This window comes from Microcaecilia unicolor, chromosome 6, assembly GCF_901765095.1.
Source record: "Microcaecilia unicolor chromosome 6, aMicUni1.1, whole genome shotgun sequence".
Classification (NCBI taxonomy): Eukaryota; Metazoa; Chordata; class Amphibia; order Gymnophiona; family Siphonopidae; genus Microcaecilia; species Microcaecilia unicolor.
In genome coordinates, this window is record NC_044036.1 from 195,228,084 (window position 1) to 195,255,853 (window position 27,770).

Consider the following 27,770-nt stretch of genomic DNA (forward strand, 5'->3'; position numbering starts at 1 on the left):
GAAGAACAGTTTTTTTTTTTTTTTAACTTAGGGGGGCAACTGAGAGGGTAAAAACTGTACAACAGGCATGGACGCTGTTCAAAATACCATCCTGGAGGCCCAGGCCAAACATATTCCGCAAATTAGAAAGAAGACAGAAGTCCAAAGGACAGCCGGCATGGTTGAAAAGTGAGGTGAAGAAAGCTATAAGGGCTAAAAGAAACGCCTTCAGAAAATGGAAGAAGGAACCGTCTGAAAATAACAAGAAGCAGCATTAAGGAGTGTCAAAGCACATGCAAGGCACAGATATAAGAAGGCCAGATTTTCTCCTCCCTCAAGTGATCTCCTATCACAATGGTTCCCAAACCTGGTCCTGGAGGCACCCCAGCCAGTCAGGTTTTTGGGACATCCACAATGAATATTTATGAGAGAGATTTGTATGCACTACCTCCACTGCATCCACTTCATTGTTGATATTCCGAAAACCTGACTGACTGAGGTGCCCCAGGATCAGATTTGGGAACCACTGACCTAACAGATAACTATGTGCTAATGCATGACCTGCCTATGGTAAGGGTGCAGGACTAATAACTGCTCTATCTCTTCCCCTTCCAGTGCCCCTTTGGTCATTCTCTACAATAAATCCTTCTTTGCGAAATATGGGGGAGCTACCTTACAGGGGTTACCAAGGGGTTCCCATCTATTATTGTTAGGATTTATTTTCCACTTTTTGAAGGAATTCACTCAAGGCGGTGTACAGTAGAATAGATCAAACATGAGCAATAGGCAATTAGAGCAGTAAAACTATTCGAACAACAATGCAAAGTATGACATGGTATACTACTTGCAATGACAACACAATATGCACATTGTAATTGGTAGTGAAGGGTAAAGCAAAGTTGTAACATATAGATGAGTAAGAAAATAGAAGACTTAGAAAGTATGGTGATAGATTTGAAGAAAGTTGCACATGAGGTCAGAGAGATGGTTAAATATTATCTCAGGGTAGGAGTGGATAAACATGTCCCGCTGCAGTTTGTGCAGCCCGATTCAATGCTTGTGTGTGTGAGTGAGACTAACAAGTTAGTTAACTTCTTCCATTAAAGGCTTGGTTGAAGAGCCAAACTTTCACCTGCTTCCTGAAGTAGAGGTAGTCCTTGTGTTAAGTGAAGCCTTTCAGGCAATGCATTCCAGAGTGTGGGGGCTACTCTGGAGAAGGCTCGCTTGTGGTATCACATCATGTAATGTCTTTTGGAGAGGGTATAGTTAGTGAAAGTCCTTGGGAGGGCCTTAGTGTCCTTGGCGGTGTGTGGAGGATCATCCTATTCTTCAGATACTCAGGGCCATTTCCTTAAGGGCCTTGAAGATCAGACCTAGAGTTTTAAATTTAGCCCTTTATTGTACTGGTAGCCAATGAAGTTTTTGCAAAAATGGTGTGTGATGTGGTCACGTCGCTTGCAACCTTCTATGAGTCTTGCTGCTGCATTCTGAATCAGCTGGAGCTGGTGCAGGCCCTTTCTAGTCAGACCATTGTATAGTGCATTGCAGTAATCCAGTCTTGATGTTACCATGGCATGCACAACTGGGATAAGATTTACCTTCTCGATGTAAGGAGAGAGGCAGCGTAGCTGTCGCAAATAGTAGAAGCAGCTCTTGAAGGTTGCTTGGATTTGAGAGTAAGTGTTGAATCTAACTGTATTCCAAGGTTCCTGACTTGTGATTTGAGGGGGAGTTCATACTTCCAAAAGAGATTTTGATGTCAGGTATGTATCCATTTGTGTTAGGGACCCAGAGAAGCTCGGTTTTACTTGGGTTCAGGCAAAGTTTGTTGTGTTTAGCCCATTTTGATTTGATGTTAGACAAGTGATCACTTTATTCAAGGCTGTAGTGTAGGTAAGTCAGGTTCAATGGGTATGGGTAGCTGCACATCATCTAAATAGATGTAGAACTGAGTGTCCATTGACCGAATCAGTTCAGCTAGTGGCTTGAGGTAGATATTGAACAGAATAGGTGACAGTATCGATCCTTGTGGTACCCCGCAGGCCAGTGTCCATGGTGGTGATGAATTGCTGCCAATCATTATGGATTGTTGCCTGTCTGATAGATAGGTACTGTTCCATTAATACCTGTTTCTGTCAGTCGTGCTAGCAAGATATCATGATCCATAGTGTGAAAAGCTGCTGAGTAATCTAGCAGTACTAACATCGAGGCAAATCCCTTGTCTCGGTTTCTGTGAAGATCATCTAGCAGGGATCGAGGACCGTTTCTGTTCCATAACCAGGTCTTCATAGAAGTAAAACAAAATAAAACATGGAAAAGAAAATAAGATGATACCTTTTTTATTGGACATAACTTAATACATTTCTTGATTAGCTTTTGAAGGTTGCCCTTCTTCGTCAGATCGGAATAAGCAATGTTGGTAGATGACAGTATATATAAGTGAAACATCAAAGCATTTCAGTGACAGTCTAACAGGATGGGGGTGGATAGACTGTTAGACTGTCACTGAAATGCTTTGATGTTTCACTTATATATACTGTCATGTACCAACGTTTGCTTATTTCCGATCTGACGAAGAAGGGCAACCTTCGAAAGCTAATCAAGAAATGTGTTAAGTAATGTCCAATAAAAAAGGTATCATATTTTCTTTTCCATGTTTTATTTTGTTTTACTTATGTTGATTATCTTTAAAAGTGTACTAGCACAGCTACCACACCTCTCTACTCAATAACCAGGTCTGAATCCAGATTGACATGGATCTAGCCAGTTACTCTTTTCTAGCCATTCATTAAGTTGAACACAGACTGTTTGTTCTCTGAGTTTCCCTAGAAACAGGATGTTGAATACTGGCCTGTACCTTTCAGGTTTGTCCTGGTCTAGGTTGTTTTTCTTCACCAGAGGGCGAACCACTGCCCTTTTTAATGCTGTTGCTAGTTGCCCATTAGAAAGAGAGGTGTTCGCAATTTTTGTGGTGCCTTCTATACGGCCCATACTTGCCTGCCGCACTATCTTTGATGGGCAGGGATCGAGGGAGCAGGTAGTTGGTCGAAGGTCTCTTAGGATTTTGTCAAAGCTCTCCTCTGTCAGGTTAAAGTTTTCCATCTTTCTCTGTTAGGAGGGGGTGAATTTGTGCACCCCTGGTGACTGGTTGGGCACTGGGTGGGATTGCCTGTAAATCCTGGTGGAGACTTTTAATTTTGTTGGCAAAGTATGCAGCAAAATCACTAATGTTGAAACACATACCAGGAATATAGATGGAAAGCGATGGCCACAAATGCTCGTAGTCTAAGCAATAAAGTTCATGACCTTCAAGCCCTGATGTTGGAGGCAGACTTAGATGTTGTTGCAATCACGGAGACGTGGCTCAATGGTTCCCATGAATGGGATGCAAACATACCAGGCTATAATCTATTTAGGAAGGATAGAGAGGGTCGTAAAGGTGGAGGAGTAGCTCTGTATGTGAAGAATGATATCATGGCGACTGAAATGACTGGGACCTGGGGAAAGGAAGAAGCGATATGGATCACCTTAAAAAGAGGTGATAGAACCTCTGTCCACGTGGGTGTGTCTACAGACCCCCGACACAATTAGAGGAACTAGATAAAGATCTGATCGCAGATATTCAAAAATTAGGAAAGAAAAAGAGGTTCTGTTAATGGGAGATTTCAATCTGCCGGATGTAGATTGGAAGGTTCCGTCTGCCAAATCGGAAAGAAGTAGAGAGATCGTGGATGCTTTCCAAAGTGCTCTGCTCAGAAAAATTGTAACAGAACCCACGAGGGAGGGAGCAACGCTGGATCTGGTGCTCACAAATGGGGATAGTGTGTCAAATGTTCGAGTGGGTGCACACCTGGGAAGCAGCGACCATCAAACGGTTTGGTTTGATATGACAGCGGAAGTGGAGGGCAGCCACTCTAAACTGGATTTCAAGCATGCTGACTTTAGTAAAATGGGGAATACCTGAGGAAGGAGCTGATGGGCTGGGAGGACGTACAAGAAGTGGAAGGACAGTGGTCCAGGCTGAAATAAGTAATAAAGAGGGCCACAGACCTTTATGTAAGGAGAGTAAATAAAAGCAAGAGAAAAAGGAAACCGATATGGTTTTCCAAGCAAGAGGCTGAGAAAATAAAGGCTAAAGAGTTGGCGTTCCAGAAATATAGAAAATCTCAAGAAGAGGAACACGGGGAGGAATACCGGATGAAACTGAAAGAAGCCAAGAGAGAGGTACGTCTGGCGAAGGCGCAACGCGGAAGAACAAATGACTAGAAATGTAAGGAGGGGCGACAAAAATTTCTTCAGGTATATTAGTGAAAGGAGAATGACTAAAAAGGGAATTGTGAGACTAAAAGATACAGCGAAACGCTATGTAGATAATGATGAAGAAAAAGCCAATTTGCTAAATAGAAATTTTTGTTCTGTTTTCACTGAAGAAAATCCTGGAGAAGGACCACAAGGGACTGGCAAAAGTACACCTGAGAATGGAGTGGATAGAGCACCGTTCACGGAAGAGAGTGTGTATCAACAACTAGGAAAGCTAAAGGTGGACAAAGCCATGGGACCGGACGGGATCCACCCCAGAATATTGAGGGAGCTCAGAGAGGTTCTGGCGGGTCCTCTTAAAGATTTGTTAATAAATCCCTGTAGACAGGAGAGGTTCCGAGGGACTGGAAAACGGCGGATGTGGTCCCTCTTCACAAAAGTGGTGATAGGGAAGAAGCTGGAAACTACAGGCCGGTAAGCCTCACTTCGGTTATTGGAAAAGTAATGGAAGTGATGCTGAAGGAAAGGATAGTGAATTTCCTGGAAGCCAATAAGTTGCAAGATCCGAGACAACATGGTTTTACCAGAGGGAAATCGTGCCAAACGAATCTCATTGAATTCTTTGATTGGGTAACTGGAGAATTGAATCATCAACATGCTATAGACATAATCTACTTAGATTTTAGCAAAGCTTTTGACACGGTTCCCCACAGGAGGCTCTTAAATAAACTCGATGGGCTGAAGATAGGTCCCGAAGTGGTGAACTGGATTAGGAACTGGTTGACGGACAGACGACAGAGGGTGGTGGTAAATGGAGTTCGCTCGGAGGAGGGAAAGGTGAGTAGTGGAGTGCCTCAGGGATCGATGCTGGGGCCGATTCTGTTCAATATATTTGTGAGTGACATTGCCGACGGGTTAGAAGGTAAAGTTTGCCTATTTGCGGATGATACTAAGATTTGCAACAGAGTGGACACCCGGGAGGGAGTGGAAAGCATGAAAAAGGATTTGAGGAAGCTAGAACAATGGTCTAAGGTTTGGCAATTAAAATTCATTGCTAAGAAATGCAAAGTGATGCACTTAGGGAGTAGAAACCCACGGGAGACTTGTGTGTGTTAGGCGGTGAGAGTCTGATAGGTACTGAGGGGGAGAGGGATCTTGGGGTGATAGTATCCGAGGATCTGAAGGCGACGAAACAGTGTGACAAGGCGGTGGCCGTAGCGAGAAGGTTGCTAGGCTGTATTGAGAGAGGCGTGATCAGCAGAAGAAAGGAAGTGTTGATGCCCCTGTACAAGTCGTTGGTGAGGCCCCACCTGGAGTATTGTGTTCCGTTTTGGAGGCCGTACCTTGCGAAGGATGTTAAAAAAAATGGAAGCGGTGCAAAGAAAAGCTACGAGAATGGTATGGGAATTGCATTCCAAGACGTATGAAGAGAGACTTGCTGACCTGAACATGTATACCCTGGAGGAAAGGAGGAACAGGGGTGATATGATACAGACGTTCAAATATTTGAAAGGTATTAATCCGCAAACAAATCTTTTCCAGAAATGGAAAGGTGGTAGAACGAGAGGACATGAAATGAGATTGAAGGTGGGCAGACTCAGGGAGGTGGTGGAGATGAAAACGGTAACGGAATTCAAACGTGCGTGGGATATACATAAAGGAATCCTGTGCAGAAGGAATGGATCCTCAGAAGCTTAGCCGAAATTGGGTGGCGGAGCAGGTGGGGGGAAGAGGGGTTCGTGGTTGGGAGGCGAAGATAGTGGAGGGCAGACTTATACGGTCTGTGCCAGAGCTGGTGATGGGAGGTGGGACTGGTGGTTGGGAGGCGGGGAATCCTGCTGGGCAGACTTATACGGTCTGTGCCCTGAAAAGACAGGTACAAATCAAGGTAAGGTATACACATATGAATTTATCTTGTTGGGCAGACTGGATGGACCATGCAGGTCTTTTTTCTGCCGTCATCTACTATGTTACTATGTTACTGTTACTGGGCAGGCTGGTTTTGTTGTGGGGGTTGCAGTAGGCTGATTACTATACTGAACAACTGCTTGGTTGAATTGGCAGCCTGTGCAATGCATTGAGAGAAATACTGTTTTTTGGTTGCTGTTAAGGCTTGGCGGTACTTTGCCATGTTCTTCCTGCAGTTCAGCCTGTCTTCATCCAGGTGAGATTTGCACCATCTCCATTCCAGTTTTTGTCCTTCACATTTAAGGATCCGAAGTTCTGGAGAAAACCAAGATGAGCGTTTGTGAGTGGGGCATAAGACTTTTTTTTAGTGGTGCTGTTTTCTCTATGGTCTTGGCTAGGTGTGTATTCCAGATGTCAACTTGTTCTGCCACTGTTGTCTTTCATCTACGTGCGGATAGTCCAAGGCCTCTAGGAAATTCTCAGCAGTCAGCTTTTTTTTTTGTCTCTCATCTCCTTCCAAACTCTGGGAGTTGGAATCTACAATTGTAACCTTGACCCGAGCTTCTCTAAAGGATTTGTTCTCTGCCTGAGCCCTCTTAAAATTCCCCTCTTTCTAGGGGGTAGATTTTCTAGGGGTCTGGGATGTCCTGTTCATCTTCTTCCCCTGGCCTGGATCTCCATCAACTGCAGCTCCTAAATTCAGAGGACAGCACAGTTTCTTTAGTCACCACTGACTGTGAGGTTTAGGCAATTTTAGATTCTCTATATACAAGTTGGGGTCCTCCAACAGGAAGATCTCGGGTAAATATTCCTTCTTCTTTGGGCCAGGAGTCAGTTGGATCCACAGCTCTGAATTCTGGGAAATCCTGGCCCAGGATAGCTGGGTAGAGGAGCCAAAGCAGATCAGCAATCTCCATCTGGGCTTGTCGCATTGGCGCTTTGAACGATATTTGAACCATGGGATACTGTCTCTGGTCACTCATGCACGAATCACAGTGTCGCGATTCATTCATAGTTCCCTCTGAACAAAGATCTTGACACTCCTGGAGTCTACCAGTTCCTAGTAGGGATTCTCATCCACTTCAACTTGCAGCACACAGTTCCTGTTCTCAAGTTGAGAGTCTTCCACAAAGTTGCAAGCGTGTGGAGTGGCCATATTAACATCCATAGTCTCTTCGTCTGAGTAGTCTCTCGTGGCCACTCCCTCCACATTGAAGCAAATGAAGAGTGCAGGTCTTGCGACCGGGTTAGCAGAATGCACTGGTTCATGGAGCGAGGACCTCCATTGCTGTGACCCCTTCCATGGGGATCCTGGGCTAGTGGGTGATTTTAGGTCCCTTGAGTTCTCAGATCCTGCTTTCTCTCATTTCCTTCTGGGACTTCTAGCTCACGGCTTCTCCTTGTAGGGTTCAGGTTCTGGTTGTGCTCGGTTAAAAAAAAAAAAAAAAAACTTCAACTGCTTCCAAAGCACTCTCCGGCATCAAATTAGGGTGCTGCCTCACCCATTGTTTCATAGATGGGGGTAGCCCTTCCAGGAATTGTTCCAGAAGAATGGCTGTCACTATGAATGAAATCTCTATAAACCTAGAGGGTGTAATGTGGCAGTTGACAAATTGCAGAGTAGCAAAAGATGGTATTCATCCCAGAACTGGCAAAACTATTGTTAGTAATATGTAATTTATCTTTAAAATCGAGTGTGGTACCAGAAGATTGAAAGGTAGCCCATTTAATGCCGACATTTAAAAAAGGTTCAAGAGGAGATCTGGGAAAATATGTTTAAATCATCTTTATTAATGATCAGAATAACACCAACCGCAGCACCAATTGGCAACTGCTAAACAAGCATCAGCATAACTTTTTCTTATTCCACCCGTTTCCTAACTTCTCCCCTTCCCCCTCCTCCAAGAATTCCTCCCTCCTTTTTTTTCAGTCATTTCTTTGCAGAATCTGTAGAGTGGCTAGGTCTCCAAACACTCCACTGTAAACTCTGGAGTATTTTCTTTTTTGCCAGTGGTTGTAATGCGTTCCTAAACTTCTCCCAAGTTTTTGGAAGGAGCTGGAGTCTTTCTCTTTAGAGTTAACTATCCCACACATCTCTATGTGCAATAGTTCTGTCATCTTTGATCTCCACAAGTCTCTGGAGGGTGCATGTGCTTCTCTCCAGTTGAGCAAGATTACTTTCTTTCCAATCTGCAAAGCCTTCTGCAGAAAACCCACGAATCCTGATGGAACAGGTTTTGTAATGTTATAAATGTCAAATACAATCAGTGGGTTGTCATTCAGTTGTCGCCTCCAGCATCGTCTAATTTCTGCCAGAATATGTGGCCAAAACTGTCGAATTTGGTGGGCTTAGCTAGAACATGTGGCCCAGCATTGCCAGGTCTATCCCGCATTTAGGGCACGCCCCTGAGCCAAAACCCACCTTCTGCGCTCTGGCCAGTGCAATATAAATCCTCTGTGCAAATTTATACTGTTGTTTCCAATTCCGAATAAAAGGCGATCTGTGCAAATGGAGAGCACGATACTCTGTAGCATATCTCCAGTGAACTCAATTTCCAGCTCCTGCGCCCAGCACTTTGGTATCTTCCGGTAGTCAATGTCCTCTGTGGAGTCTAGAAGGTGCCTGTGATGATAACATAATGGCACCACATTCTGAGATCCCAGTGTGAGCGCTGTGGAGAGAATATCTTGTACATCCTCACTTAAATTTTCTGCGCCTAGGGAATGGGCATAATGCCGTACCTGCAGATACGCTTAAAAATCTGATGTGGGCAATCCATACTCTCTCTGTAACTCCTTGAAAGGGTTTAGATGCCCTTCTTCATTTAATATCTGGTAAAGATATTGTATCCCTTTCTGCCTCCAGGTAACAAATGTTCTTGCTGAGGTTCCATCTGGAAAGTCTGGGTTTAAGTTCAATGATATAAAGGGAGTAGCCACCGCTGAAAAGCGATATCTTCGACACAACCACCTCCACATCGCTCTCACCGAACTCACAAATGGATTCATCACAGGTCTTCCAGTAGTTCTCGTTTTTGTAGTGTGCATTAACCAGCTGAGATGTACCTCTGGAGTGATGGAGGCCTCCAGGTGTGTTCCGGTAAACTGTTGACTTCCCACAAGCCAGTCTCTCGCATGTCTCATAGTACAAGAAATAGTTAAATACCTAATGTTAAGGAATCTCATTCCCCATGTGTTTTAGGCTTACATAATACACAGCCAAAAAGATTCTGGGGCATCTTTCCTCCCTCCCCCCAGATCCGGGAAATTATAGACTGGGTGAGCCTTACGTCGGTGCCTGGCAAAATGTTAGAGACTATTATCAAGAACAAAATTACAGAGTATATTCAGAAGCATGGATTATGAGACAAAGCCAACATGGATTTAGTGAAGGGAAATCTTGCTCACCAATCTATTTACATTTCTTTGAACGAGTGAACAAACATGTGGATAAAGGTGAGCTGGTTGATATTGTGTATCTGGATTTTCAAAAGGCGTTTGACAGCCTGTGCTGGGGACTGCTGCTTTTTTAACATATTTATAAATGATTTGGAGATGAGTTACTAGTGAGGTAATTAAATTTGCTGATGACACAAAGTTATTCGAAGTTGTTAAATCGCTAGAGGATTGTGAAAAATTACAAGAGGACCTTACAAGATTGGGAGACTGGGAGGAAGTGACATCATCGGAGAGATGGCTGCTTGATCTGTAAGCTCCGTCGTCTTTAGGGCAAAACGAAGCATTCCTCGGGCAAAAAAGCGAAAAATCACTCCTAATATTAAAAAAACTAAAGCTAAACTCGTGGCAGCAAGAAAAAGCTGGCAAAATTCAAGTTTACGTCCGAGTCATCGAGCGCTACAAAAGGACCGGACTTCGGTCTCGAGGGGCCAAGATGGCGAACGCGGAAAGCGAATCGGACCAGGACCTAGAAGAGCATTTGAGAGCGAGGCAGAAATTAGTAAGAACGATTTCGCCAGATGGTTTACAGAATTAAAAACTGAAATGGTGACAACAAGACGAAGCATTCAAACGGCGGTAGCGGAATTGCGCGAAGAAATCAAGAAATCGGAAACAGGCTGGCGGAAACGGAGGAAAAATGGAGGCCATATCGCTGGAAGTGTGGGACTCCGGGGCTCCATAAAAAAATGAACAGCAAACAAGAGTGGATATGGAAGACAGGCTGGAAGATCTTGAAAATCGCACTAGAAGGTGCAACTTGAGATTCAGAGGCATTCCGGAGGAGGACCAGTATAAAGATGCCGAGAAAGTGGTTCAAGAAATCTGTGCTTTGCTACTTAATCTGGACTCCAGTGCGGGAGAGGGGCCGAGAGAATGTGCCTGTGGAACTGGAAAGGGCGCACAGAAGCCTAGGTGCACCACGGAAAGGTTTGCCAAGAGATATAGTAGCCTGTTTTCTTAGGTTTCCAGTTAAAGAAAAAATTTGGAGAAAAGCGAGAGAACTGGGGGAGATAACTTGGAACACGGCTAAGATCCGGATTTATCAAGATCTGGCTAGACAAACGCTACAGCGCAGAAGAAACTTTAAGGACATTACAAGCTACTTACAAAAATCTGGATTACGCTATCGCTGGCTGTTTCCGTTTGGGCTGCAAGTATCGGTGGGGAGTACTACTCGGCGTCTTCACTCACCACAAGGAGCGTGTAAAGTCTTAAAGGAGATGGGATGTACAGATGTACCCAGAGAGGAAGAAAACATGCAGCAATCCCAAGGCAGCCAGGGAGAAAAGATCAGACGGGTTGGCAGATGGCTGTAGGGAGGAGGAATCGTCCTCCAGCACGAAATGCAAGAGATACAGTGGAGAAGATGATGCCACCTGAAGCTGATAAGGACTGAACAGGGACTTTGAACGAGTTTCCACTGTAGTAAGTGGGAGTGAAGATGAAACAAGTTGAAAAGTTATATATGTGATGTTGGGGTAAATGCATATATGAGTTTTAAATAGAAGGGAAGAGGTAAAGCAACATAAATGAGGGAGGGAATGCATATTTGATTAAGGGACCGGGTGGTCAAGCTCAGAAGATGATGTGCTTCCTTAAGGGGAATACTGGCACGAAAGAGTGGATGCCAGTTGATGGGGAGATTGGGGGGGGGGGGGAGGTGGGGGGAACGGGGGAGGACTGAGTATTAGAGGAATACGTATTGGGTCATGGAATGTAAATGGGTTAAATAATCCGGGTAAGAGAAGTATAATTTTCAGAGAACTGCGCAGATTGAACTGTGATATAATAATGTTGCAGGAAACCCACATTAAGAAGAAAGATGAAGCACTTATTGTGAACAAAGGGCTGGGGGAGGGGTATGCATTGGCTGATACTAGGGGAAATAAGACGGGAGGCTTAGTGATTTATGTGAAAGAACATCTGCAGTTTGTTAAAGAGGCTGTGTATAAAGATAGAGAAGGTCGCTGCCTAGCAGTCAGGGGGAAGGTCAACAATCGCAATGTCACTTTAATAAACATGTATGCACCAAACAAGGGTCAAGGGAGATACTTTGATACCACTCGGGCAGAACTGATTCCCTTTGTAGAAGGAGTGGTAATGCTGGGGGAGACTTCAACCATGCGGCGGGGATCATGGATCACTCTGATAAGACGGATGGGGGAGAGGGGTATAATGGGCGCCAATTTCTCAGACTGATGCGCGAATTAGACGTAATAGACATATGGCGTTTACAGCATCCGGGACAGCGCCAGTATACACACTATGCCCACGTACAGGACACATACGCCAGAATAGATGCAATTTGGGGTAGCCGGAACATATGGGGAGATATAAAGGAGGCAGAGATAGAGAGTATACATGCTCGGATCATGCAGCAGTTTGGGTCACATTAGATGGGTTGAATAAGCAAAGATCAGGACAATCTGGAGACTCAATGAAACTTTATTAGATGGAGAAATGGATTGCCAAGAAATTAGGAACACTATTAAAGAATACTTAGAACTAAATGATACGGGGGAGGTAACAGATGGGACTATGTGGGATGCTTTAAAAGCAGTAGTGAGGGGGGTCTTAATTAAAAAGGGGGCTTACAAGAAGAAACAGAGAGCAGAGAGGGAGGTAGAAATACGGAGACAGCTAGCGAGAACGGAAGCTATACATCAAAGAGAGGGGAAACCCCAACAATAGTAGAACTTAAAAAATGGAGAGCGGAACTGCATATGATTCAGATGAAAACCATGGAATTCCATAGACAATTAATGCAGCAGAAATTTTTCGAGTTCAGCAATAAAGCTGGGAAAATCTTAGCTAGGGGATTGCGTGATAGAAGAGTTAAGAATACGATCACTAAAATTAAGGGCCCAAAAGATGTGATTTACCATCAAGATGAGGAAATTAGGACACAATTTATGGACTTTTATAAAAAGCTATATAAAAGGGAATCAACAGAATCGGTAGAAAGCATCAGGGATTATATCCAGGGACTTGGATTGCAAAAGATGTCGGTACAACAGAGAGATGAGATGGAAGCAGCAATAACATTGGAGGAAGTGTTGGGAGTTATCAGAGGCCTAAAGGGTGGGAAATCACCAGGGCTAGATGGATATACTGCTAAATATTATAAAATCTTCCAACAGGAACTGGGACCCCTCTTAGTGAGGCTGGGGAATGCTAGCTTTGAGGGGAAGGGATTCCCGACCAGCATGCAGGAGGCAGGGATATCGGTTTTGTTAAAACCTGGGAGAGATCCGACTTTATGTGGGTCGTTTAGACTGATATCCCTGCTGAATGTAGATGTTAAAATCCTGGCCAAAATAATGGCAAATCGGCTGAGTGGGATATTACCATCTCTCATACATGAGGACCAATCTGGCTTCATTAAACATAGGCAAGTGGCAGACAACATTAGAAGGACCCTTAACTTAATCTGGGGGGCACAAAAGAGGGGAGATTTTATGACTTTATTAACAATAGACGCTGAAAAGGCGTTTGATAGGGTCGATACTTATGGGAGGTAATGTTAGGAATGGGATTTGGCAACCACTTTTGTAGGCTGGGTGAAAAAGCTATATGACCAACCAAAGGCAAGGATTAAAGTGAATGGGGGGTGGTCAGATCTAGTGAACATACAAAGGGGGACCAGACAGGGATGCCCCCTATCCCCGCTGTTATTTGCAATATCCATTGAACCACTGGCCCAACGAATAAGAACATTGAAGGAAGCGCAGGGGGTCCGAATGGGAGGAAAAGAGCATAAAATAGCTTTATTTGCGGACGATTTGCTGTTCTACATTGGCAAACCACATACGACGCTGCCAGTGCTAATAAAGGAATTAAATCTTTTTGGGTCACTGTCAGGTTTTCGTGTAAACTTTGATAAATCTGAACTCATGGGAATAACTGCCACTGATCAGGAAATAGAACAACTTGGGAAGAGACATGGTTTTCGCTGGACAGGCAGAAATTTTCGCTATTTGGGCATAAATGTACCCCGGGATCTAAACACATTATACTTATTGAATTATACACCGCTTATAGCAGCTATTCGAAGAGACCTGCAAAAGTGGAAGGGAGGATTTTTGTCATGGTGGGGTCGTATAGCGGTGGTCAAGATGAATATCCTTCCTAGACTGTTATTCTTATTTCAAACACTGCCAATAGCTGTCCCTAAAGGGGAATTACAGAAACTACAGACGGAAATTGGGGAGTTCATATGGGCAGGACATCCAGCCAGATTATCACGGAAAATAATGTGGAGAGCAGTAGAACTAGGGGGCAGAGGAATCCCTAATATTACTTGGTATTACTGGGCAGCCCAACTGCGACAAATTGAGGTCTGGAGCAGAGTTGACCTTTCTCCGATTACCCAGTTAGAACAGATATTTGTACAGGAAGGTAGGCTGGATGCACTGCTCTGGGGGTCTATCCCTGAACATACGTATAAAACACTAACATTGAATCCCTTCGTTTCACATTTGTTAATATTATGGGGTAAGCTCAAAAGGAAACTCAGGGGGACCACATAATAGATCCACATACGCTTGGCTCACACAAGAACCGGGGTTTCCTGGGGGGCAGGAAAACAAGATAATTGCCTCATGGTATGATAAAGGTTTGATTAGGTTTCGTGAGTTTACAAGAGAGGGCAAAATTAAAAACTTTGAAGAGCTTAGTAAGGAATATGATCTTCCTGAGACAGAAATCTATGCATATCTTCAAGTTAGAAATTATATGGTGACAGCAAAATGGAATAAGGGTAACTGGATAGATAATGAAAAGTTTGAAAACCTATGGGGGTCCCTTTATGGTGGAGGAAAAGGGATCTCTAAATTATACGAACATAGTAGGGGCACTACCTTTGAAAAATTACCCTATATGAAAGTTTGGGAACAGGATCTTGAACAAGAATTCACTGGGGGAGAATGGAAGAAAATGTGTATAGAGGAAAAAAAAAAAGCATCTATCTGTGTACTGGTGAAGGAAAACGCTTATAAAGTAATGAGTCGCTGGTATTATACACCTGACAGATTAAAAGCAATGTTCCCTAATGCATCAGATAAATGCTGGCGCTGTGAAGAAGGGAAAGGAACATATTATCACATTTGGTGGACATGCCCCATTATACAAGAGTTTTGGGAAATGATTACAGGATTAATTACCCAAGCAATAGGGATTCAGTTCATTTGTGATCCCAAATGGTGTTTGTTGGGCTACGGGAATAAGGGAGAGAAGGCATGGCAAACTCGAATAAAGCGTATGTGCCTAGCAGCAGCCAAAACAACAATAGCACTGAAATGGAAACAAAGAACAGGCCCCACGAGACGGGATTGGGAAAATAAATTGTACTTCTTGATGGGAATGGAGAAAATGACTGATAGGCGAAAGGGAAAATATAAACCCAATGCGGAAGAATGGTTACGATTAGGTGAGCTAATGGGGGGAGGGGAGGGGGGAGGAAAGGGGGGAGGGGGTTGGAGAATACTGGGGAAGGGGGGAAAAATAAAGAATGTTAACAAAGATTGAATGTTGCAGATGAGCTATGTATAGGAATAATGTTTAAGAGTGTAATACATTGTTGGAATATTAATAAAAAGTTTAACAAATAAAAAAAAAAAAGATTGGGAGACTGGGCGTCTAAATGGCAGATGACGTTTAGTGTGAGCAAGTGCAAAGTGATGCATATGGGAAAGAGGAACCCGAACTATAGCTACGTAATGCAAGGTTCCACATTAGGAGTCACCAACCAAGAAAGGGATCTCGGTTTTGTTGTTGATGATAAGTTGAAACCCTCTGCTCAGTGTGCTGCAGCGGCGGCTAAGAAAGCAAATAGAATGTTAGGTATTATTAGGAAAGGAATGGAGAACAAAAGTGAGGATGTTATGCCTTTGTATCGATCCATGGTGCAACCACACCTCGAATTTTGTGTTCAATTCTGGTCGCCACATCTCAGAAAAGATATAGTGGAATTAGAAAAGGTACAGAGAAGGGCGACGAAAATGATAAAGGGGTTGGGACAACTTCCCTATGAAGAAAGGCTCTTCAGCTTGGAGAAAATATGGCTGAGGGGAGATATGATAGAGGTCTATAAAAATAATGAGTGGAGTGGAATGGGTAGACATGAATGGTTTGTCTACTCTTTCGAAAAATACTAGGACTAGGGGGCATGCAGTGAAGCTACAAAGTAGTAAATTTAATACAAATCGGGGAAAATGTTTCTTTACTCAACGTGTAATTAAACTCTGAAATTTGTTGCCAGAGAATATGGTAAAGGCGGTTAGCTTAACGGGGTTTTAAAAAGGTCTGGACAGCTTCCTAAAGAAAAGTCCATAGACCATTATGACTTGGAGAAAATCCATTGCTATTTCTGGGATAAGCAGCATAAAATGTATTGAACCTTTTTTGGGATCTTGCCAGGTATATCTACAACATTAGCAAAATTCGCCCCGTCCTCTCTGAGCACACCACCCGAACTCTCATCCACTCTCTCATTACCTCTCGCCTTGACTACTGCAACCTACTCCTCACCGGCCTCCCACTTAGCACCTATCCCCCCTTCAGTCCATCCAGAACTCTGCCGCACGTCTTATCTTCCGCCTTGACGATATACTCATATCACCCCTCTCCTCAAGTCACTTCACTGGCTTCGATCAGATACCGCATACAGTTCAAGCTTCTCCTACTAACCTACAAATGCACTCGATCTGCAGCCCCTCCTTACCTCTCTACCCTCATCTCCCCTTATGTCCCTGCCCGTAACCTCCACTCTCAAGATAAATCCCTCCTTTCAGTACCCTTCTCCACCACCGCCAACTCTAGGCTCCGCCCTTTCTGCCTCGCCTCACCCCATGCTTGGAACAAACTCCCTGAGCCCATACGCCAGGCCCCCTCCCTACCCATCTTCAAATCATTGCTCAAAGCCCACCTCTTCAATGTCGCTTTCGGCACCTAATCACAACACCTCTACTCAGGAAATCTAGACTACCCCAACTTGACTTTTCGTCCTTTAGATTGTAAGCTCTTCTGAGCAGGGACGTCCTTAGTTATAATTTGTACAGCGCTGCGTAACCCTAGTAGCGCTCTAGAAATGTTTAGTAGTAGTAGTATTTGTGACCTGGATTGGCCACTGTTGGAAACAGGATGCTGGGCTTGATGGACCCAGTGTGGCAATACTTATGTACTTATGTAACTTTAAGATGAGTGTAAAAAACTACTGTTATGGTGAAATCTTATGTAAGGTGTGTCAGGTAAACATAGAGACAAAAGTGTGTGGGGGGGGGGGGTGCTATTTTAGTTAATCGGCACCTGGCCTTCCAGGTTGAAAACCTGCACAGGGATGAGGAGGACAGAATTTACCTACTTAATGGCTCTTTACACGGAGAAGCTGTTACTTTGATTAACATTTATAGGCCCAATGAGAATCATAATACATTTTGGAGGACACAGAGCATGACCATTCTAGCACAGGCAGCTGGTCATATCCTAATGGCAGGTCATTTTAAATTTGTACCTAATTCTTTGGTAGACACTCTGACAGCCAGACCCTGAACTCTGCTTTTGATAGGGTTTTTCTTAAATTGACCAGGGAACTGAAGCTTAGTAACATTTGGAGAACTCTGAATCCTAGCACCCAAGCATACGTTGTTTTTTTTCTCCCCAGTACGTAAAGGTACTCCAGGATTGATTTGATATGGAGGAATGGATTTGGCTATCCTAGGCAAATAGAGCATGCATTCAAAATATTTCATGGTCAGACCATGCCCCTTTATAGTTCTTTTTCTCCTGTAGATCTCAATATAAAGGCCCTTCTTTTTGGAGATTAAATGAATCTCTACTGTTCGATACTAGAGTGCAGGAGGATATTCTTAGAGAAATACTTAGTCTGAATGATATAGGGGTGGTGTCTGAGATGAAACTGTGGGAAAGCCTCAAAGCGGTATTCCAGGGATTATTCATCAAGTAGGAGCCTTGGGGGGGAAAAAAGGAAAAACCTTTTCTTGGGAACCAAGAAAAACTTAGGAGTAAAATCTCTTCTTTTTCCTCTGGTGGAACGGGTTTGACTACATTGCCCTGATAAAGGGAAGAGAGAGTTCGTTCCTTTGTAAGCAGATCCTGATGCTGATATCTTAATCTTGAGGCTCTCATAAGGCAATTTGGAAGGACTTTTTCACCAATGAAACGCATCCAGACTATTTTGAGGACCCAGCAGTCAGAGATTACAAGGCGCCACCTTAGTAAAAAAAAAAAATTCAACCTCCCTCCTACCTGTTGGGTGTTCTGTTTAGGTACTTGTGTTGCAGATATGCTGTCTTTGAGCCAGTCAAAAGTTCGTCCCATGCTTTGGGGAGCTAGGCTGGGACTTCTGGACTTGCTGCCATACATGGGATCAAGAGCCAGGACTGTTTGGGGGGGGGGGGCAGGAAGGTGGGGGGTACGCCTTTGAGAGTAGTAGGACCTTATTTGACTTCCCCGCGAGATCCTCTGTGATGTGAAAGCCACAGAAGGAGCGGGCTGAGACAGTGACTTGATGGTATCGGTTCTTTTCTTGGTGGGGTCAGCAACTGGTTTTCTCCTTAGCACAAGATGTCTGTCAGAGGTCTGAGACATGCAGCCAGGCAAATCTGTGTATACCAATGCCCATAAGCATTGGCTCTGAATGCAGTATGAAAAGCATCATAGGTTGCCCTTGCTATGTGCTTTCTGCAGACCTTCTACACTTGGCTACTAGCTGGTGGAGCTCAGCAGCTTACTGTAGGGCAGAGTATCTGTGAACTCCACCACACCGCGCACTAGGTTCTACAAGTGCATGCTCATGTAGAGCTGGTAAGAATGTATGCGGGATATGAGCATAGCATTCTGGAAAACCTCCCAAAAGATTTCACAGTCCTAGCATCCCTCCCCAGGTGCACCGAGGCATGAGACTTACAGCTTTTGGCTCTTTTGAGGGCAGATTTGACCATCATGGAATGGTGAAGAAGCTGTTTCTTGAAACCGAGAGCTGCCTTATGAATAGGCTGTATAGAGAGGGGAGTCTTTCAGTGCTTCATCTGCACAGCCTGAAGAATGCCATACACAGGCACTGTTGCGGCCTTGTAAGAGATGCTTTATAATTGAAGATAGGTGTTAGGTTTGTTCACTTAAATTTAGCCTTTAAGTGGCGCACATAATAATAACAACTCAAAATAATCAAACACAAATTCCATAAAAACAATATACAATATTGTTTGTTAAGGCGTATCATTGATTATACATATTAAGACAGCCTGCTGTCTTAAGGCATATCATTGATTATACATATTAACAAACATAGTAACATACTAGATGACGGTAGAAAAAGACCTGCATGGGTCCACCCAGTCTGCCCAACAAGATAAACTCATGTGTGTATACCTTACCTTGATTTGTACCTGCCTTTTTCAGGGCACAGACTGTACAAGTCTGCCCAGCAGTATTTCCTGCCTCCCAACCACCAGTCCCGCCTCCCATCACTGGCTCTGGCACAGACCGTATAAGTCTGCCCTCCACTATCCTCGCCTCCCAACCACCAACCTCTCTTCCCCCACCTGCTCCGCCACCCAATTTTGGCTAAGCTTCTGAGGATCCATTCCTACTGCATAGGATTCCTTTATGCATATCCCACGCATGTTTGAATTCCGTTACCTTTTTCATCTTCACCACCTCCCGCGGGAGGGCATTCCAAGCATCCACCACCCTCTCCGTGAAAAAATACTTCCTGACATCTTTTTTGAGTCTGCCCCCCTTCAATCCTCTCGTTCTACCGCCTTCCCATCTCCGGAAAAGATTTTTTTGCGGATTAATACCTTTCAAGTATTTGAACGTCTGTATCATATCACCCCTGTTCCTCCTTTCCTCCAGGGTATACATGTTCAGCTCAGCAAGTCTCTGCTCATACGTCTTGGAACGCAAATCCCATACCATTCTCGTAGCTTTTCTTTGCACCGCTTCCATTTTTTTAACATCCTTCGCAAGGTACGGCCTCCAAAACTGAACACAATACTCCAGGTGGGGCCTCACCAACGACTTGTACAGAGGCATCAACACTTCCTTTCTTTTGCTGATCACACCTCTCTCAATACAGCCTAGCAACCTTCTCGCTACGGCCACCACCTTGTCACACTGTTTCGTCGCCTTCAGATCCTCGGATACTATCACCCCAAGATCCCTCTCCCCCTCAGTACCTATCAGACTCTCACCGCCTAACACATAAGTCTCTCGTGGGTTTCTACTCCCTAAATGCATCACTTTGCATTTCTTCGCATTGAATTTTAATTGCCAAACCTTAGACTATTCTTCTACCTTCCTCAGATCCCTTTTCATGCTTTCCACTCCCTCCCGGGTGTCCACTCTGTTGCAAATCTTAGTATCATCCGCAAATAGGCAAACTTTTCCTTCTAACCCTTCGGCAATGTCACTCACAAATGTATTGAACAGAATTGGCCCCAGCACCGATCCCTGAGGCACTCCACTACTCACCTTTCCCTCCTCCGAGCGAACTCCATTTACCACCACCCTCTGTCGTCTGTCCGTCAACCAGTTCCTAATCCAGTTCACCACTTCGGGACCTATCTTCAGCCCATCTAGTTTATTTAAGAGCTCCTGTGGGGAACCGTGTCAAAAGCTTTGCTAGAATCTAAGTAGATTATGTCTATAGCACTTCGATGATTCAATTCTCCAGTTACCCAATCAAAGAATTCAATGAGATTCGTTTGGCACGATTTCCCTCTGGTAAAACCATGTTGTCTCGGATCTTGCAACTTATTGGCTTCCAGGAAATTCACTATCCTTTCCTTCAGCATCGCTTCCATTACTTTTCCAATAACCGAAGTGAGACTTACTGGCATGTAGTTTCCAGCTTCTTCCCTATCACCATTTTTGTGAAGAGGGACCACCTCCGCCGTTCTCCAGTCCCTCGGAACCTCTCCCATCTCCAGGGATTATTAAACAAATCTTTAGAGGACCCGCCAGAACCTCTCTGAGCTCCCTCAATATTCTGGGGTGGATCCCGTCCGGTCCCATGGCTTTGTCCACCTTTAGCTTTCCTAGTTGTTAATACACACACTCTTTCGTGAACGGTGCTCTATTCACTCCATTCTCAGGTGTACTTTTGCCAGTCCCTTGTGGTCCTTCTCCAGGATTTTCTTCAGTGAAAACAGAACAAAAGTATCTATTTAGCAAATTGGCTTTTTCTTCATCATTATCTACATAGCGGTTCGCTCTATCTTTTAATCTCACAATTCCCTTTTTAGTCATTCTTCTTTCACTAATATACCTGAAGAAATTTTTGTCGCTCCTCCTTACATTTCTAGCTATTTGTTCTTCCGCTTGCGCCTTCGCCAGACGTACCTCTCTCTTGGCTTCTTTCAGTTTCATCCGGTATTCCTCCCCGTGTTCCTCTTCTTGAGATTTTCTATATTTCTGGAACGCCAACTCTTTAGCCTTTATTTTCTCAGCCACTTGCTTGGAGAACCATATCGGTTTCCTTTTTCTCTTGCTTTTATTTACTCTCCTTACATAAAGGTCTGTGGCCCTATTTATTACTTCTTTCAGCCTGGACCACTGCCCTTCCACTTCATGTACATCCTCCCAGCCCATCATCTCCTTCCTCAGGTATTCCCCCATTTTACTAAAGTCAGCATGCTTGAAATCCAGGACTTTGAGTTTAGAGTGGCCGCCCTCCACTTCAGCCGTTATATCTAACCAAACCGTTTGATGGTCACTGCTTCCCAGGTGTGCACCCACTCGGACATTTGACACACTATCCCCATTTGTGAGCACCAGATCCAGCGTCGCTCCCTCCCTCGTCGGTTCCGTCACCATCTGTCTGAGCAGAGCACTTTGGAAAGCATCCACGACCTCTCTACTTCTTTCCGATTTGGCAGACGGAACCTTCCAATCTACATCCGGCAGATTGAAATCTCCCATCAACAGAACCTCTTTTTTCTTTCCTAATTTTTTGAATATCTGCGATCAGATCTTTATCTAGTTCCTCTAATTGTGTCGGGGGTCTGTAGACAACACCCACGTGGACAGAGGTTCTATCATCTCTTTTTAAGGTGATCCATATCGCTTAAAGCATGCTGTGTCTCTAACCGTTCTAATATACGCTGGTAAAGCATTCTAACATTTTTGCCCTCAGAGTTCCTAGGTGGAGACTTTCTTCTTTCATTTAGTAGAGTAGGATCTGAAAGGAAACCAAGGGACTCCTCCTCCAAGTCCTCTGGCTCCAGCTCAGACTTCCACCAATGGTCTGAATCAGACTTAGGATAGTACCCCTTCTGGAGTGTCTCGAGTCTATGGCTGCCTTGGACGTCTGGAATTAGGTCCAGACTCTGGGCAGGAGTGCCAAGGAACAAGCTGCCTCCTGGGTCCTGAGGAGGCTTACTCTCCTGAGAGGCTGGAAAGCAATACCATCTCATGTGAACTGACTCCAGAGCCCTTCGGAACAACACTGTTGAGGCGTCTCCAAAAAGATATAATGGAATTAGAAAAGGTACATAGAATGACAACGAAAATGATAAAGGGGATGGGACAACTTCCCTATGAGGAAAGGCTATAGCTGCTAAGGCTCTTCAGCTTGGAGAAAAGATGTCTGAGGGTAGATATGATAGAGGTCTATAAAATAATGAATGGAGTGGAACAGGTAGATGTAAATCGCTTCTTTGCATGCCCCCTAGCCCTAGTATTTTTTGGAAAGCGCAAAGAAGCTACTAAATAGTAAATTTAAAACAAACTGGAGAAAATATTTTTTCATTCAATGTGTAATTAAACTCTGGAATTTGTTTGCCAGAGAATGAGGTAAAGGCGGTTAGCTTAGCAGGGTTTAAAAAATGTTTGGACAGCATCCTAAAGGAAAAGTCCATAGACCATTATTAAAATGACTTGGGGGAAATCCACTGCTTATTTCTGGGATAAGCAGCATAAATGTATTGAACTTTTTTTGGATCTTGCCAGGTATTTGTGACCTGAGTTGGCCACTGTTGGAAACAGGATGCGGGGCTTGATGGACCTTTGGTCTGTCCCAGTATGACAATGCTTATTTATGTTCTTAAATTTCAGTTACATGTATAAAATCTGCATCACAGTTTTGTAGTGTCCAGCTAATGGTACACATTGGGGGTTAAACAATAGACTGCTCCTTACTACCAAGAATGGGACCAGCAGAGTGTTTAAAATAGTAATTGTTTTATACAAGTATTCTCCGGAGAACATCCAGTCGACATTAACTAGCACCTACAAAATTACCGAAACCTGTCAGCTGGTGGGAAATACAGTACCAATTTGTTTTTCGTCTACATGTTTCGCAGAGGAGAGCCTACAGGGCCACCTTGCATGAATCTGACAGCTGCCCTAAGTGTGGGAAGAAAACGCTCATTGAGCCATATGTTCTGGTTTTGCTCAGGCATGCAGAAGTTCTGGAAGGATTTGTCGTCGCATGTCTCTTCTATGTGGGGAGTGAGATGGAGTCCGACTCCAAAACAGTTGGTTTGGTGACTACAATATAAAGGAGCGGGCAAGGGCCTGGTTTACGCTTATTTCTTCACAAAGCTGTGTTGATGGGGAAAAAAGTGACATTGCAAACTGGTGAATGTGGAATTCCCCACAGTAATGCAGTGGCGTTCCTCAATGATCTACATGTGCTCACTTGAATGCAGTGGCATTGCTGACCTAGCAGGATCTAAGGGAGATAATTTCTGTAGGGTTTGGGCACCATTTGGGGACACCTTGACTCCAGTAGCCCGTAGCAGAATTTTGAATTCCTGAAGAGGGGTAGGGATGGGAGGGAGGAGGGTGGGGGGCAAGGGTTTTAAAATTCTATAAACTGTTGTATACCTGTTATTGATAAAAGATAGAGGACATGTCATGTTGTGCACTGAAATTGTACCAAAGTTGATTCTGTCTTGTTACTTTGAATCTACGTTAATAAACAAGAAGTTTAAAAAAATAGTAATTGTTTGGTTCTTGGCTTTTTTATTGCCTGTGTGTGGCTTTATTTATTTATTACATTTGTATCCCACATTTTCCCACTTAGCAGTAGGCTCAATGTGGCTTACAGGTTCCAGAGAGGAGAGTACCAACTCCGGGAATATATACAGAGTGGAAAATAGAGTAACAGTAGGTGCAAAGAAGCTGATACGGTTCCCGAAAAGAGAATGCAACTCTGGGACAAATATATAGTAGCATATAGAGAAAATTAATCCCAATGAGGCTGATAAGTCTCCGGGGATGGGTAGAAGTACACTTAATTATAACTGGAGTGGTAAAATTCGTACAGTTTAAGTAATAGGATTATGCGGAAGGGGTTTTATTCTTAGGTCATCAAACGTCCTTCCCTGTTTGTTGCATGATTATAAAAATGAACCTCTCTTACCTCCAGAATAATGGAAGTAACTGAGGGATACTTAAATACTATTGTCTTTCAGGAATGAAAAAGTGGAATCTTAATGATTTGCATTTAAGTGCTAAATGAGCTAGTCAACATACTGGTACTGCAGCATTAGCATTATACACAACATATTGTAGATATGACGACAATGCCAGAGAAATTTTAACAGCTGTGTTCTGTGCTGCTCACCAGACTGTGCATAGGAAAGTGAGAGAGGCCTTTCAGAATTTGTCAGGATGTAAACATACTTCACTGTGCCATTAATGTGCCTAATAGCAAACCTTACAAATTCTTTTTCTCTCCAGCAGACACCTCAGATAATTCAGATTTAGAAGATGACATCATTTTGGCCCTTAATGAATAAGGAAATCAATTTGCTGCATAGATGTCAAGAGGGAGACTCTACCCTCAGATGGTGGGAGACCTTGTCTGTCGGCAGCAAATTTAAGAGGAGATATGGACACCTGTCCCAGGTGTGAGGACCTCCCACCTCCTTGGTTGGATTGATTGGAAGACCTCTGCGAGTCTCTGAGCTCCCTTGAAATAAACACCCTGGCAAAGCGGCCTTTGTCTCCCTCCGACAGATCCTTTTGTTTCACGTTTGAAGACTGGACCAGAACCTCACCCCCCACCCCAAGATACCTGGGGGGTCAGAGGTCAGGGTATTTTGTTTTGTATGAAGTTCTTTACTAAAGAACAAAAATAGTTTTGTATAAAATCAACAAAAAGACAAAAAAAAAAGTATTGGAGGAATGAAAAGTAAGCAACTGTGTGAACGTGGAGGGAGGGGATCCCCAACTCTGGCACCATTAACTTACCACCATAATTACAGGCTCTGCAAACTTTTTTTTTTTTTTAACATTTCACATCCACATAAAGTGTATGTTTTTACATAGAGAAAGTATTGAAAACCAAGCAAAGAAAAAAGTTCTTTTTAACATTTAGTAAGGGTGATGGATTTCTTTTATTATAAATATATAAAACATTTGCATCTGTTTTCCTGGTCCTCCCATGTTTGAACTTGACAGGTGAGGATCGGAGCAGGGCCTGGTTCTAATGAAGGGAGGGGTAGAAAGTGGTTATATCTTCTATGTATGAATCTACCAAATGTGAAAACAGCCATTGTTCTGACGTAAATGTATGGAACATTCTTTTGGTCTTTATCTTTACAGGTAACCCTCTTCCCCCCAACATAAGTGTTTGTGTGCGCATTGGTATACTGACTGTATGTCTGCTGTCCTTAGAGCAGTCACAGCAGAATGAAGGAAAACTTTGCCCATCTGATCCCTGTTTCTGTACCTGCAGAGAAACCCTGATAAAGTGACAGAGCAGAACTGCCCTACCAGATTTCAGTGGAAACACTGCCTTTACCAAAGTCTTTTCATCTTTGTAACTGTGAAGTGTATTCTCCTTTTTTCTAATTAGGCCAAGAAAAGTGAGTTCAGTGTTTTGACTGCTGAGGCAGGTTATCAAGGCGCTTGCAACTTTTTCTTTCAAGGTCCTCTGGCAGGGGATTGGTGGGAAAAGCTGCTCCTTCCTGGTACTAGTGAATTTTTGATTTTTGTTAGAAGCAGTAAGTGGTCGCTCTTGAATCCTTTCTATTGGCTTTCAAAATGTGTTTTAACTTTGGATGAGAGGAAGTTTATTCTTCTCAACCACACTCCTCTTCTTCTCAACCAAATGACCACCATTTGTTTCCCCATTAAAATAAGGTGTTATAATGTGTTAAGAGACTCCTTCTGGTACTAACATTACTGCAAATGTTCACAGTCCCAGGAGGGAGGGAATCTGAATCCAAGGCTCAGGTTTTTCAGAAGGAACCCTAGAGCTTGGCCTCCAGCCAAGGGCACTTACTAGTTACTGGGGTTCCTGGTTTGGGGGGGATAAAATAGGGAGGCAAATGAAAGTTCATGATGCTGTAACTCAACAGATACTGGCCTCCAATTGAATAGAAGCCTAAAGGAGGGGGAGGAAAGTGCAGGGCCAGAAACAGGTTAATGAGGGAGGGACTGGTGTCATTAAGTATTTATCAGAGCAGCCCTTCTAAGAGACATTCATTGCTCTTTGTTCCACAGTAATTTTTCATTGCTACCAATACAGGTCATACACGTTTCAGCTACCCAGGAGGAGTCAAATCTACCTCTCTCTGGCTTGCATTGAAGAGGTTTTTCTCTCCATTTTGTGCCTATGGAAGCAGGGGCCCTAAGGATATGCGATTGTCCTTTTCTTATTTCCACAGGTGACATTAGTCTCTTAGAAACAAGTGATGGGGAAATGGATGCAGTCCCTTTTAGTTTTTTCTTTTTTTTTTTATTTTTTTTTATTAAAAAAAAAAAACAAACAAACCCAAAAACCTTTGTCCCATTCCTGTGTACATCCTGTGGTGTGGAAATTGCAAATCAAAGGACATTTTCTTTTCATGTAAAATGTATTATTTAGAAAAATAAAACCAAAAACAAAAGAACTAGGTTTTGCTTTTAAATGGTCTTCATCCTGGTGTATTTCTTAACGTAATTCTTCAAACTTGCTTTTTGCTATTGAAAACATATTCTAGGTCTTCAAACCAGTATGTTAGTGTTTAATTCATATTTTCTGTTTGAGCTCTTTTAAAGTACTTATGTTTTTATTTCACTTCGCCAGAACTTAATGGTTGCTCAATGGGCAGTTTGACTATCAGTGCTTCTTTATTTACCCACTGTGATTTACTTTTGGGGGTGGGGGGTTGCTCTGGAAAGAATTTTGGTTTTGACTCCTTTGGTTTTCTTTGTCAAGGTTGCTGGTGAGTTGTCATTAAGGCAGTGCTGTCATGTTTCTGGAACATGAAGATTGACTACTGCAGGTTTTGCTAAAAATAATTCTCACCTAAATTTATTCTTTTGTTGCACAAAGCTTATATATGGGCAGAGAGTTTCCTTCTACTTTGCTTATCTAATGTCTCTGCTGCTTCTTGGAAAAGGTAGACAGGATACTAAGCATTCTGTAGACTCTGGAAAGGAGGAGGAGGAGCTAGATTTAAATTTCATAGAGTAGCAGTTTGGGCTATAGGAAGACTATTACTGAGGGATTTATAGTTCCACCAGAGAGGATCCTTCTGTGGTACTTATTTTGATAGGGGAGACTAGGCTACCTTAATTGCCCAGGTTTTGTCCACTTTTTTTTTTTTAATGGAAGTCTTTTATTAAAGTAAGAGTTGAAAGATACAGCCACAGCAACAATAGAATACAATCCGGGACAGTGAATTGAAAGATACAGCAACAATAGAATATAAAGCTGGGACAGTGAATATTAAAAAAAACACGCAAATAACACTCAGCCTCAAGAAACTAAAACTTCCATTTTATAAAGACATTTCAAAAATATAAAAAAATACAGCTGAACATAACCCACCCCCTCCCCAAAACAAGCACACCCCACTCGGACACCTCAAACATATATATCATCCACATAAGAGGTCACACTTGATCAGGTAGAAGAAAAGAAGTTAAGCGTGCAGATTTGCCAAGGGATGCACACTTTATCACACTTATGTATAGTTTTCCTCCGTTCTGTTAAATTATTGAAAAACTCAAAAATACTAAGTCCAGCTGTGAGAGGGGTGCTATCCAGTCTTTTGCATTGAGTGTCACATGTATGATTGTCTCCCAGTTGGTGCCCAATGCAAAAAGCTCCTAGCTCTCAGAGAACGGGTCTGTTCTCTTAAGGTTAGAGTAGCAGACTTGGTGGAGCTGAAGGAGACAGAGAGGTACATAGAGGAGACCTA

The 27,770-nt window shown here is 43.3% G+C and overlaps 1 protein-coding gene across 3 annotated transcripts in view; it reads left to right on the forward strand.

The window, feature by feature from the left end:
• The window catches only part of DCAF1 (DDB1 and CUL4 associated factor 1), a 648,223-nt gene extending 621,894 nt beyond the window's left edge, over positions 1 to 26,329 (forward strand). For 2 of the 3 annotated variants that reach the window (XM_030205586.1, XM_030205588.1), the window contains one exon: positions 24,316 to 26,329. In XM_030205586.1, the coding sequence (XP_030061446.1) occupies positions 24,316 to 24,374 (59 nt within the window). In that variant the 3' untranslated portion in view covers positions 24,375 to 26,329. The remainder of the gene's footprint in view (positions 1 to 24,315) is intronic. The other variant, XM_030205587.1, reaches the window with a different exon arrangement.
• The last annotated feature ends 1,441 nt before the right edge of the window (positions 26,330 to 27,770 follow it).